The sequence below is a fragment of the Sphaeramia orbicularis genome, chromosome 11, assembly GCF_902148855.1.
Source record: "Sphaeramia orbicularis chromosome 11, fSphaOr1.1, whole genome shotgun sequence".
Classification (NCBI taxonomy): Eukaryota; Metazoa; Chordata; class Actinopteri; order Kurtiformes; family Apogonidae; genus Sphaeramia; species Sphaeramia orbicularis.
The window spans coordinates 17,280,226-17,292,910 of record NC_043967.1 but is presented as its reverse complement, the minus strand read 5'-3'; the positions used below and the strand labels follow the sequence as shown (position 1 = coordinate 17,292,910).

Here is a 12,685-nt window from a genome sequence, read left to right as displayed (position 1 = left end):
TTGAAAATGAACTCAAGGACATTGACACTTAAACAGTTCATTAGCATTCATGTCAGCCAAAAATGAATGATGTGAGTAAGTACCTCACAGAAGACCTTCCTGGCCTCGGTCTCGTAGAAGAGGCCGACGATAATCCTGGCATCTTGGCGCTTCAAAGCGAAAAAGAAAAAGGACAGAGTCAGTCACACAGAGGCAGAGATGGAAAGCATACGTTAAAGACCTGGCTCTGCAGCACACAGCGGTAGACTTCCTCTCCACTGGGGTCCATTCATGCTGCTGCCATGGTTTCCCCTGCAAAGGCCAATTAATCTTGCACACCAAAACAAGGAGAGCATGCTGGGCAAGGTTGTGCTCAAGTGTATGTGAACCAGGGATGAAGGAAGTGAAGGAAGCTGGAGTGGAAAAGGACACACTAAAGATGCACTCATTGAACTCCTTCTCTTCTCATCACAGTTCAGTCCTTTGTTACTTTCTGTCATTGAACATTTCCTACAAATTGTATTACATGGATGCAGTATGCTAATCCCCACTTGTCTTGTGGGGGGGGGGGGGAAGCTAAATCCTGTGATGATGGAATGTGACAGACATGGGTATTTTCCATACTGTAATGAGAAAACAGTGTCAGTATAGCACATTCCATTCCAAGATCAAGATAAAAAGATGAATTACAGTCTCTAGTGTGAAAAATCTAAACAGCCACAAGACAACAAAAGCATCTACAGATCTAAAATAATATTTACTACGCTTTGAACCACTTATCCTAAAATCCTAAAATAATACATCCCTAATAATAACTGCTAATATGTTTTAAAAAATTCAAGCGAAATGCAGTTTAACTGGCATCAGATACAACCCATTTGGATATGTAAAGGCTCTGTAGTTAAGAGGAAACATTGTCATTTTCTGTAAAACTGACTCACTAGTAAAACCCACGTAGTTTATCAAATGGCAGTGGTGGAAGACGCTTGTTTTTGCATTCACTTAATGACATATTTTGTTGAAAAAGTCACTTTTTCTTAATTTTCTCTGTTTTGAATCTACAGACTTTTAGGAACATTTACATAGTCAGCACATTAACAGTTTCATTCCACATGCCATAAGACTGCTGAACTCAACATAGCATCTCCCCTCCTCCCTCACACACCCACCCTCACCTACACAGAACTGTTTCAACGTTCAATATAACTGTGCAATATTCAAAAATCAGAAACCCTTTTTCATACTCATAGTTCTTTTATATGCATATTTATTCTATCTTCCATATTCTACAGTTTTTTTATGTATATTTATTCTATATTTTATAGTTTTTATATGCATATTTATTCTATATTGAATAGTTTTTATATGCATATTTATTCTATATTTTATAGTTTTTATATGCATATTTATTCTATATTCTATAGTTTTTATATGCATATTTATTCTATATTCTATAGTTTTTATATGCATATTTATTCTATATTCTATAGTTTTTATATGCATATTTATTCTATATTCAATCGTTTTTATATGCATATTTATTCTATATTCTATAGTTTTTATATGCATATTTATTCTATAGTTTTTATATGCATATTTATTCTATATTCTATAGTTTTTATATGCATATTTATTCTATATTCTATAGTTTTTATATGCATATTTATTCTATAGTTTTTATATGCATATTTATTCTATATTCTATAGTTTTTATATGCATATTTATTCTATATTCTATAGTTTTTATATGCATATTTATTCTATAGTTTTTATATGCATATTTGTTCTATATTCTATAGTTTTTATATGGATATTTATTCTATATTCAATAGTTTTTATATGCATATTTATTCTATATTCTATAGTTTTTATATGCATATTTATTCTATAGTTTTTATATGCATATTTATTCTATATTCAATAGTTTTTATATGCATATTTATTCTATATTCTATAGTTTTTATATGCATATTTATTCTATAGTTTTTATATGCATATTTATTCTATATTGAATAGTTTTTATATGCATATTTATTCTATATTCTATAGTTTTTATATGTATATTTATTCTATATTATATAGTTTTTATATGCATATTTATTCTATATTGAATAGTTTTTATATGCATATTTATTCTATATTCTATAGTTTTTATATGTATATTTATTTTATATTATATAGTTTTTATATGCATATTTATTCTATATTCTATAGTTTTTATATGCATATTTATTCTATATTCTATAGTTTTTATATGCATATTTATTCTATATTCTATAGTTTTGATATGTATATTTATTCTATATTATATAGTTTTTATATGCATATTTATTCTATATTCTATAGTTTTTATATGCATATTTATTCTATATTCTATAGTTTTTATATGCATATTTATTCTATATTCTATAGTTTTTATATGCATATTTATTCTATATTCAATAGTTTTTATATGCATATTTATTCTATATTCTATAGTTTTTATATGTATATTTATTTTATATTATATAGTTTTTATATGCATATTTATTCTATATTCTATAGTTTTTATATGCATATTTATTCTATATTCTATAGTTTTTATATGCATATTTATTCTATATTCTATAGTTTTGATATGTATATTTATTCTATATTATATAGTTTTTATATGCATATTTATTCTATATTCTATAGTTTTTATATGCATATTTATTCTATATTATATAGTTTTTATATGCATATTTATTCTATATTCTATAGTTTTTATATGCATATTTATTCTATATTCAATAGTTTTTATATGCATATTTATTCTATCTTGTAAATTTAGTGCCATTAAAAACACACGGGTCAGATTAATATGTATACTTGGTGTTATATTAAATTAATTGGTTTGGGGTTACTTTCATATTAAAGAGGGAAGCATTGGTCATTAAAGAGTGAATTGTGGACGACTTGTGATCAACTTAACACATTTATTCAGTCACTGAATACAGGTATGCAGAAATTAAAGTGTCATCATTCCATATCAGGTGTGTCCACCTCTGGCTTCCAAACAAGCAGTGCAGCAACGACGCATGGAAGTGACAAGTCTCCTGATCCTGTCCTGAGGGATCTGATCGCTCAGACGACTGATTGTACTGCGATGACAGCGCAGACGGCGAGTGACTTCACTGTGGCTCAGACCTGTTCATAACATGCCAGTGGCACGTTCTCTCTGTTGTATCGTAAGTCATGGCATTTTGACATTTTGGCGTTTTCTTTACTGCTTTTATATAGACTACTGACCACCCCCAAAGTTACCAGTCAAGTGTGACTGTACAAGAGATGTGACTTGATGTCCGACACCAAGGGATTAGTCCAAACTCTGACGTTGCGCGTGTTGGGAATGAAAAAAATACAGCTGTTAACTGTGTTACTCATCTCGCGAGCAAGATATACAAAATAGGCACCTGAGCAAATCATTTTCTGGAAATTACACCACATGTTTGGACCGTGCATTTTTAATGGCACTGATTATATATATATATATATATATATATATATATATATATATATATATATATATATATATATTATCCTGTATATATTGTGCCTGTTTGTATTTATTGCTGCTGCCTGCTGAGCCAACTGCATCGAAATGTCACTTTTGATGTAAAATCTGGAATGACAAATAAATTCTGTCTAAGTCTGAATACAGCTAAATACCCGATTTTCACAAAAAAATGCAGAGGATAGAATAAGAAATGATGATAAATCACTTAAAAAAGGTTAAATGTAGAGAAAGGTTCATTTGGAAGTTACCACAAACATAACTCTAGGTCTCTAAGGGTTAAATACTTTTCTCAAAATCAGGGCATAGTTAGCTTAGCTTAGCATAAAGACTAGAAACCGAAAAAAGGAATTATCCTGTACTGTGCTAAAAAAAGAAATAGACCTGCCAATACCTCTCAAACTGGCTGACTGACATTTTTATTCAATTTTATTTCATCTAATTACCGACATCCACTTGTGGTTTTCGGCAAAGTTACTCAAACTCCTGTTTCAACTATTTCTTGATAAACAACAGTTGCTGTGGAGTCTATTACTGAGGCTGCCATTTTTGGCGCCAACATTCCTGCACAGACACTAAAAACACTCCAAAACCCTGCCTGCATCTGACAACTTGAACTATAGGCCATGCTATACTGTGGGTGAATGGTTAAATTACAGCTTGTCTGAGCAAACTGTCACTTCAGAGGAATATAGATGACACACTCATAACGTTCAGCTTAACCTTGACGCTGTAGATGTGGCACTAGCAGTCCTGTTGTCTTTGCAGTACTGAGATGGTTGCATTTGATACGTTATAGGGTGCAGATTACTTTGATCTTGTTAAAACCACTTGATCTTATTAGATTTGGTTAACAATGGATAAATTACTTGGCAAGTTATTATAGTGGCAGATGAGAGGTGGTGCAGGAGTTTGTCAAGGCCTGAGATTAGTATCAGGAAATATGACAAAAGGCGACAATCCATCCTGTGTTGTAAAAAGGTTGCACGCTGAAGCATATGGGCTTTGTTACTGTGTGTCTGATCCGAGCTTATGAATGGATCAATAAACCCAAATGTCAACATCATAATTCTGATCTTTCTGTTGACCTTTTATTGTTCTCTTTAGTGATCATTGTACATTTAAGTGCATGAAAAACATCAAATTTGGACAAATAAAGTGGTGTTTAGTGTACTCCAGTAATACACACATGATTCAGCATGATTTGTGATCAGCAGCATTTTTTAAATAGTATGTTGTTCTTGGTTACAAATCTAAAATCTGACTACTCATATTTCTTTTCAGTAAATGCAATGAATTAGTTAGAATTATTATCTCCACCAAAGACATTTGGTTTACACCAGTTTCCAGTGTCTATTTTGCGAGCACTTATCATAGTGACTAAAAATGATTATATCGGTCATTGATGAATAGCTGTTCTAGGTCAAAGGTCAAGGTCACAGAAGACAATTTTCTTAAAATCACTATATCTCTTTACTTTTGGTAAACATCCATTTTAACTAAGGCATTTTGGGACCATCATCGTCCACAATACAAAATAAAATCAAGAGCAAATTAGCTGCTGGTTGTACGCTGTGAGGGACTGAATACCTTAACAGTGGTTCTGCTCTCTACTTTTGTAATTCATTTACATCATGTTGTTACTTGTATACAGATTTCACAGCATTGCTTATAAGGGTACAGAACTGAATGAAGCGTCTGTTAGTTAAACATAAGCATTGTTTCCTTTTCGGTGTCCCCATAAAGAGCATCTGCCTAGCTCAGTTAGCTACTGGCAGCCTAAATGAATGGACAGAGGATAATATGGAGACAACCGCTACAAGCATTAGTGAGTGGCAGAGGTTCAGTATGCTGCTGGTTTGACTGTTAGCAGCTACAATAGAAGCCTGAGCAGCCAGAATCCAGCAGAGAGTCAATGGATTTGTGCTGCAGTTTCCTACCAATACCCACAGAATCAGACTGTTAAAGTTACCAGCGATACTGGTGCACAGGGACAGGAGATTGTGGATATATGTGCCCCTTGGTGCAACTTCTATTGTAGAGCAGAAGAAGAACTAGCACAGTGGAAATGTAAAGCAGATTAATTTATCATGGTGGAAGGCAAAATTAGAGTGACGTTTTGACATTTTCTGCAAAAAAAAAACAAAAGAAAAACAGCTGATTAGAAAACATATATGGTTTTTCTTAATTATGATCAAATATAGACATAAAAAACAGCTATCAGAATGCCCCTCTTAAAATTTTAATGTTAGAATGTACTGGGATTCTGGTTTCATTGGTGTAATTTCTTGCTGGAGCATAATTGCTTCCAGGATATCATTACATTAATATTCAGTCAGTTAAAACTGCCGTTAAACTGCTAAATAGCTACCAGGAGCTGGCCAGGAAAGCTAATAAAAAGTTAATTTATCTGCTACAAAGAGAGCTCATTTTGTATTTCACTGCAGTACAATCACTAAATATTGGGTTTGCATTCAATACCGTATCAGGAAAATGCTTGCTTTCAGCAGACCTAATAAGGAGCTTAAGCTAACAGCAAAACACATCCACCCACGCACACTGCACAGGTCTGAGGGGTCACACCGCTAGATGTGGGCTCTCGGAGACTGGTTTTCAATGCAGGAGGACACCAGTTTTCAGTCGGTGTGAGTGGAGCTTCATTGCTCATAGTTTTAATGGGCTACACAGTGCACCTGCACTTTTTTATTATAAATATAGCCTGAACCCCTTTGGTGTGTTCAGAGTGCTACTGCTCACCTTTGCTCAGAGTCATTATTTCTTATGAAAGGTGAGACATATTACCTCCTCCACCGACAACAAGGATCCCACTAATTACAGTGCAATTCACTTTCCACAGACAACACAATGGATGTATGAATGGATGTAGTGTCTGATGAAAGCTTTTGGAGCTGTAAACGTTCTGACGGAGCCTGAAAATCCACCTCTAACTACAACTATAAGTCAGTAGCAGCAGACAACTGAAAAAGCTCTAATAAACACTAAGCACCAAATCTGCCTGGTGTCAAACAGCTGACAGAGACAGCTGAGGAATCACTGATAAATATAAAGACATTCAGCAGCTAGAGCTGGTGGAGACCAAACAGGAGCAAACACAAGTGTGAAATGTGTTATTCAGAGCGATAAAAACATCACTAAAGGAATGACTGTTGCTTTGTCTCCTTAATGTTAAAATAGAGACTGATGGAGCAACAAATGGACACAAATCAATGCTTGGATTGTTGCTGATGTTGGCGAAATCCATTTCTAATGTAACGGTAACTAGTCTTGTAAACTGTTGCTGCTGTAGATTCAGCAGAGGAGAGACAATGAAGAACTCTGGAGCGAGCGTAAACATCATCTTTTAGATTTTCCTGTAAAATTTTCCCCAAGTCCTACATACAGAAATCAGTGAAGTTATTATTAGCATGGATGAAGCAAAGGAAGAAAGTCAGGGAGCTCCTTTTTAATACAAGTTATGATCTGATTAATGTGGTACCGCTGAATCTACAAAAGCAATTAATAACAATTAAATTGTTCTGTGCAGTACAGCTCTGGTTTTATATATCTGTTTTACCCTGGCCATCATCACAAATTGGTGTAATGCTACACCACTTTGCTCAGTGAGATCATGAAACCTGCTGACATTCTTGACTAATGATCCATAAAACAGGGCTGTCCCTACAGTCAGGATGGAAACAAACCAACAGTTAATTTATATGATCTATCAGCCTCTCTCTTTTCCAAATAGGTTGGACTAACGGTTTGTTTGTGACCTAATTGTCAGATCTGTCTTCTTTGCCTTATCAGATGTCATTTTTGCCTGTGCTATAGTTCCAGATGTTATTATTATTAGTAGTAGTAGTATTTTTTAATCAATGTATTTTTATTCATATTCAGTCTTTCAAACAAACAAAAAGTAAGACAAACACTGAGACATGTAACAGAGGTATAAGACGCCACAAAAAATAAATAAATAAAAATTAAAAATAAGAAAAAATAGAAATTAAAAAGTTCCACTGTGTAATTATCCAGTCACTTTGTACACAGCACACATTAACCAGAGTCAAGGTGCACTGTCAGCTGTTCTACATAAGAAATAAAAGGATGCCATACCACATTAAACTTCCTCATTGATCCATTCAATGTGTATCTAATCTTTTCTATTTTAAGGAAAAACATGACATCACATATCCATCTGCCAAAGGAGGGGGGACCAGATGTAAATTTTTGTCATGACTCATGGGAATAATGAGAAAACAGTGAAAATCATAAGCAAATTATGTAAGCCCTCATTTCCATTTTCATAATACTTTGTTATTTAAAGAAAGTAAAGAAGAAGCAAAATTACATAATACTTCCATAATATCCTGTGGAAAAAAAACTAGTAGATTTACATTCCAACAGACAGCTTGGCAGTTTCTGAATGGATCTCTTAAGAAAAAAAAAAAAAAAAAAAAAAAAAAGAAAACCGTGGGCTACTTCAGCACTGATTTCAGAATTGACCACAGCGTTTAGCCACAGTTTTGGCCTTGGGGTAGCACAGCCAGAGTGCCGGCTTCGTGCTGAATGGCTTCACTTTGGAGCATAAGACTGCTCCTGCAATTTCTGTGCTATTGTTGCCTGAAAAACCATGTGTCCTTGAGTGCTCTGCGGTGAACTGGCCAGACAAGGCTTGACTGATTGGCATTTAGCCGCCTGGTATGTGTACGGAGAGTGCACAGTTGGCGCACCTTGAGGTTTTTGACAGCCACAGCGGGGTCAGTGAGGAAGCTCTGACGAACGCTGATTTCAATCCCAGCTTCTTTCACCCGTTCCTCCAGATCATCCAGCGTCTGTCAAAGGGGAAAAGAGGGAGAGGTACACGCAGTAATGAGGGCGCAGTCGATAACAAGATGAGAGGAATGATAGAAATTGTAGGTTGCGGAAAGGAATTTTAAAAGCTGTAAACAGCAATTGAATTAAGAGCAAAGTAGTGAGGGGGAAGACGAGTTTGTTTAGAAAGATTATGGCGTGTGCGTGGGTGATGATACAGACAAACAGATAAAACAGCAGGCGGAGAGAGAAAGAGAGAGACCAAAGACTTGCTGAAGATGAGGAGATAATGGAAAACCGACACAAAAATGGACAAACTGTTTTCTACATTTTTTATACTGCAGTGGAACCAAAGGTATCAAACCAACATTATGCCTTAATCTAAACCAGCCAAGTTCAATTTATAGCACTAGGACTCCTCCTGTATATACCTGCTGAATAATGCACTGACTCAGCCATGTTTTGATAAAGACAATGTATATTTGTGCCTGTCAGCTCTGTATGTGGTGATACTGTGGTTATAAATGCACTGTTGTTGAACTTTTTAGTTAATATTCACATCTCCTTACTACCTGACTGTCACATCAAATGACCTAAAATACTATTATAAATGCAAACAGTGCAGTGTATTTTCAAATCATTCCTCTTTCCTTTCTTTTCTAATATTCTGGATTTGACACACAATATGTAAACGTGTGTGTGTGTGTGTGTGTGTCTGTGTGTGTGTGTATATATATATATATATATATATACATACATACATATATGTGTGTGTGTGTGTGTGTGTGTGTGTGTGTGTGTGTGTGCGTGCGCGCACGTATGTAATGGCATATTCCATTTGGGTAGTCTGAAATAGGCCTTTTTCTGAATTGAGTGTTTTCAGACTCATAGTTTTTACAGAATAGGGGCTCTTTTTTATGCAATTAACCCATAAAGACCCAAACAGCCACCAGTGATACAAACCATCTACTGACTTAAACTGTTTAATACCTGTTGATCCATTAATCCTGTCAATCCATGTAAATAATTGGTGTAAAATGCAGTTTATCATCTTTTTATGGTCATCAGATTTGACCCATTTAGATGTTTAGAAACTGTTGTTACCATGGAAACAATGTCATCTTCTATAACATTGATTCACCAATAAAACCCATGGAGTTGGATAAATAACAGTGGATGTTGACACTTGAGTTTACATTCAGTTAGCAATAGCTTAGCTGAAAAAGTAACTTTTTCTTATTTTTCTCCGTTTTGATAGAATTAACTTTGAATTTACTGAGTCTTCACGGACATCTACATGATCTGTGAATTAAAAATAGGAAAATACATGATTTACACCCAAAAAAATACAGAAATAATACAGAGGACAATATCATCTTAAAAAATTGGTGATAAATCAGGTAAGAAAGGTAGAAACAAAAATTCATTTTGATACTGCCACAAGGTAGCACTGGGTCTTTATGGGTTAATTCATGCATCAAAATATTTTTTCAAGCTGATGTTTATCTTATTACTACTTTCACAGAGAGTACACAGAATACAGAGCAAAACAGGAATAATCCAAACATTTGTGTCAAAATGATGTTGTGACTTGGACCTGGCGATTTTTAGCCACAGAGTTTAGTATGAAACCCAGACATGATGAAGATAATGAAGTGGAAAAGTAACATGCAGTCACAACTGTCCCAAGCTCACATCACTGTCAGTCTTAATGGTTTTAATATGATATATTTATGGCTGTATATTCTGTGTTTTCATGTCATTTATTTACTATGTCTCTGGTGTGGGCAGACCTTAAAACATATGGGATATGCCAGCTGTTACCAAGATGAGGATGAAGTCTTATCAAAGTGTATTTTCTGTTGTATAAAGGGGATACGCTGGTCCAAGAGTCCATTGTACAGAACACATATTGACAGTGCCCCTGTCTACATAGGGTGGCCCTGTGGTATCAAACCATGGAACCATAGAATGGACTTGTCCACTAACAAGGGGTGTCTTACGGTGAAAAACATCTTCTGTGAATGGAAAGTTATAATATACATACATTTTAGATGTCATAATAATGTATTAATCATGACATCACTGATATTATTCTAGTTTTAAGAGGATTCTTTGGACATTGTACAGACTGTGCAAATGTCTTAGGAAAACATTAGCTTTAGCTTGAGCATACATATTTATTTTTCATTTTCTTCTCTTTATATCCAACAAGAAATACAGCAAACATTTGTGCCGCCTTAAAATACAAACAAACATAAAAAACTGAATTGACTGTGCTCTAATGTTTGTTGTTTTTTTAAAATCACAATTGACTGTGACTCCTGACCCTATGACAGCAAGCAGCACAAAGAGTTGGAAACATCTGACGTGTTGAATGAAACCAGGTATAAACCATCAGACAGTTAATGCAATTAATCTTATATTCATTCGTTCATTCATCTTCTGAACCACTTTGTCCTCAAGAGGGTCGTGGGGGTGCTGGAGCCTATCCCAGCTACCTACAGGCGAAGGCAGGCTACACCCTGCCCTGGATGTGTCGCCAGTCCATCATAGTGCTGACATATACTGTAGATGAACAACCAATCACTCTCACAGTCACACCTACAGGTACAGAAGCTGTGTTTTTGCTGAAACTTTTATTTTTACTGCTGTGCATACTTCACATGTATCCAGACTGTATCTTAATACAGAGACTGACAAATGTGTATGCACGGTCATTATAACTTTACCAAACCAACAAACCTAATGTTGGCCTAGGACTATTGCACAGTACTGTAAATAACTCTGTCACAATATGAATCTCATTGGTGGGTTTTAAAGACACTCTTGTTTAAGCACAGCTGTGGCAGAGATAAGGACCCTCTCTGGGAAAAATGAATACTCCAAAGAAGAGTCCACATTTCCTGTTGGAAGGAGAATTGCACTACTTTTAAACATCAGGTAAGAGGATTCTGACAGGATTTTGGATATGAGCAAGTACCTGACGTTTTCAAGAAGGTGTTTGAAGGAATGAAAGAGGGAGGCTGAGTTCACAGTCTAACGTCTGCCACCAGTTTTCAGCCAAATGTTTCCTCTACACTAAGTACCTTGGTGAGGTGGCAACAGCTCATAAGGACATAAAGTTACAGTGTTATTTTGTTGGCTAAGTTAGCTGTTATGTTAGCTCACGGGTTCCTAAAGTGGGGTACACATACCCCCAGGGGTACTTGGACAAAGCCCAGGGGGTACTTGAAACTTTTTTGGAAAAATACATTAAATAAGTCATCATGTACCAAATAAAAAATAAATAATGAGAATTAATGCTGAAATATAAAACACAATAAATACATTCATATAATGGTTTTATTGTTGATCATCTTGCTTAAGGTTTGGGAACATTGTAGAACATTTCTAATTTATATTATTCAAAATGAGTTTATCTGAGTAATTGTTTTTTGTTGACGAAAGGTTCATTTATTAATTAATGACCAATTTATTTATCTTTCTTATCAACGAAAGAGATCACTTTTCAGTTTATATTTTGCACACAAAATGTACTTTAAAAAAATTTGTTTTTTTTTAATGTATTACAGTTAAATATATGTTGTTTGTTTACAAAGTTTTGAAAATGTAAACAGACACCCTTGGCACAGGAACAAATTTTGCTTATTTTTTTCCAATCAACAAAGCTGAAGTGAGAGTCGTGGGTACTTGGCAAAAAAAAAGTATATTTCAGGGGGTACTCCACTGTAAAACATTTGAGAACCACTGTGTTAGCTGATCTGTCACTGGAACAGTTGTGACCTTTAGTGCAGATACTGATGACAAAAAAACCTACAGGAAAAAGAATCAAAATGGAGGTGATTTATGCTTTTACAAAGGCTGTTTTCATACTAAAAACTTCGAAAAAGTGAGCTATAATATAAACTATAGGCTGAAACATGAAGGTTATTAGACTGGATTCACCCTGAAGTCATTGGTCAACAGTCCTTTCAGAATCTGTCAGGTATATATGAATATCATTACACTTGCATGTGGGATTTACATATTGTCACTGTCAGGTGGAAACCTCATAAGTCCATATTTTGTCTTTTTTTTTGGTCATAAAACAGTTCTATTGGTCAGCCTCTCTGGCCCTATGATTTTAGAAATATTTAACCAATGAAAAGTGTTGAAAACAGCTGGTGACCACATCTCTTAACTCCATTCACCCAGGTGACTTCATCATTGACTTCTATTTATCTACAAGACTTTTCCAAGGAAAACACCTCAACATGTCTCCAACCTTTTGCACCTTTCCCACAACAACTACCACCTGAGGTCCAGTGATTTCATTACTCTATTTCTTCCAAAAGCCTGCACTGTTTTTGGTCAGAA

At 34.8% G+C, this 12,685-nt stretch overlaps 1 protein-coding gene across 1 annotated transcript in view; it reads right to left on the bottom strand.

Annotated features, from left to right (window-relative positions):
- Nucleotides 1-12,685, bottom strand: part of gabbr1b (gamma-aminobutyric acid (GABA) B receptor, 1b) — a 325,006-nt gene that overhangs the window by 138,525 nt on the left and 173,796 nt on the right. The window contains exons 10-11 of the mRNA XM_030147671.1: nucleotides 8,245-8,346; nucleotides 84-149 (exon numbers count right to left, since the gene is read on the bottom strand). Of these exons, the coding sequence (XP_030003531.1) occupies nucleotides 84-149; nucleotides 8,245-8,346 (168 nt within the window). The remainder of the gene's footprint in view (nucleotides 1-83; nucleotides 150-8,244; nucleotides 8,347-12,685) is intronic.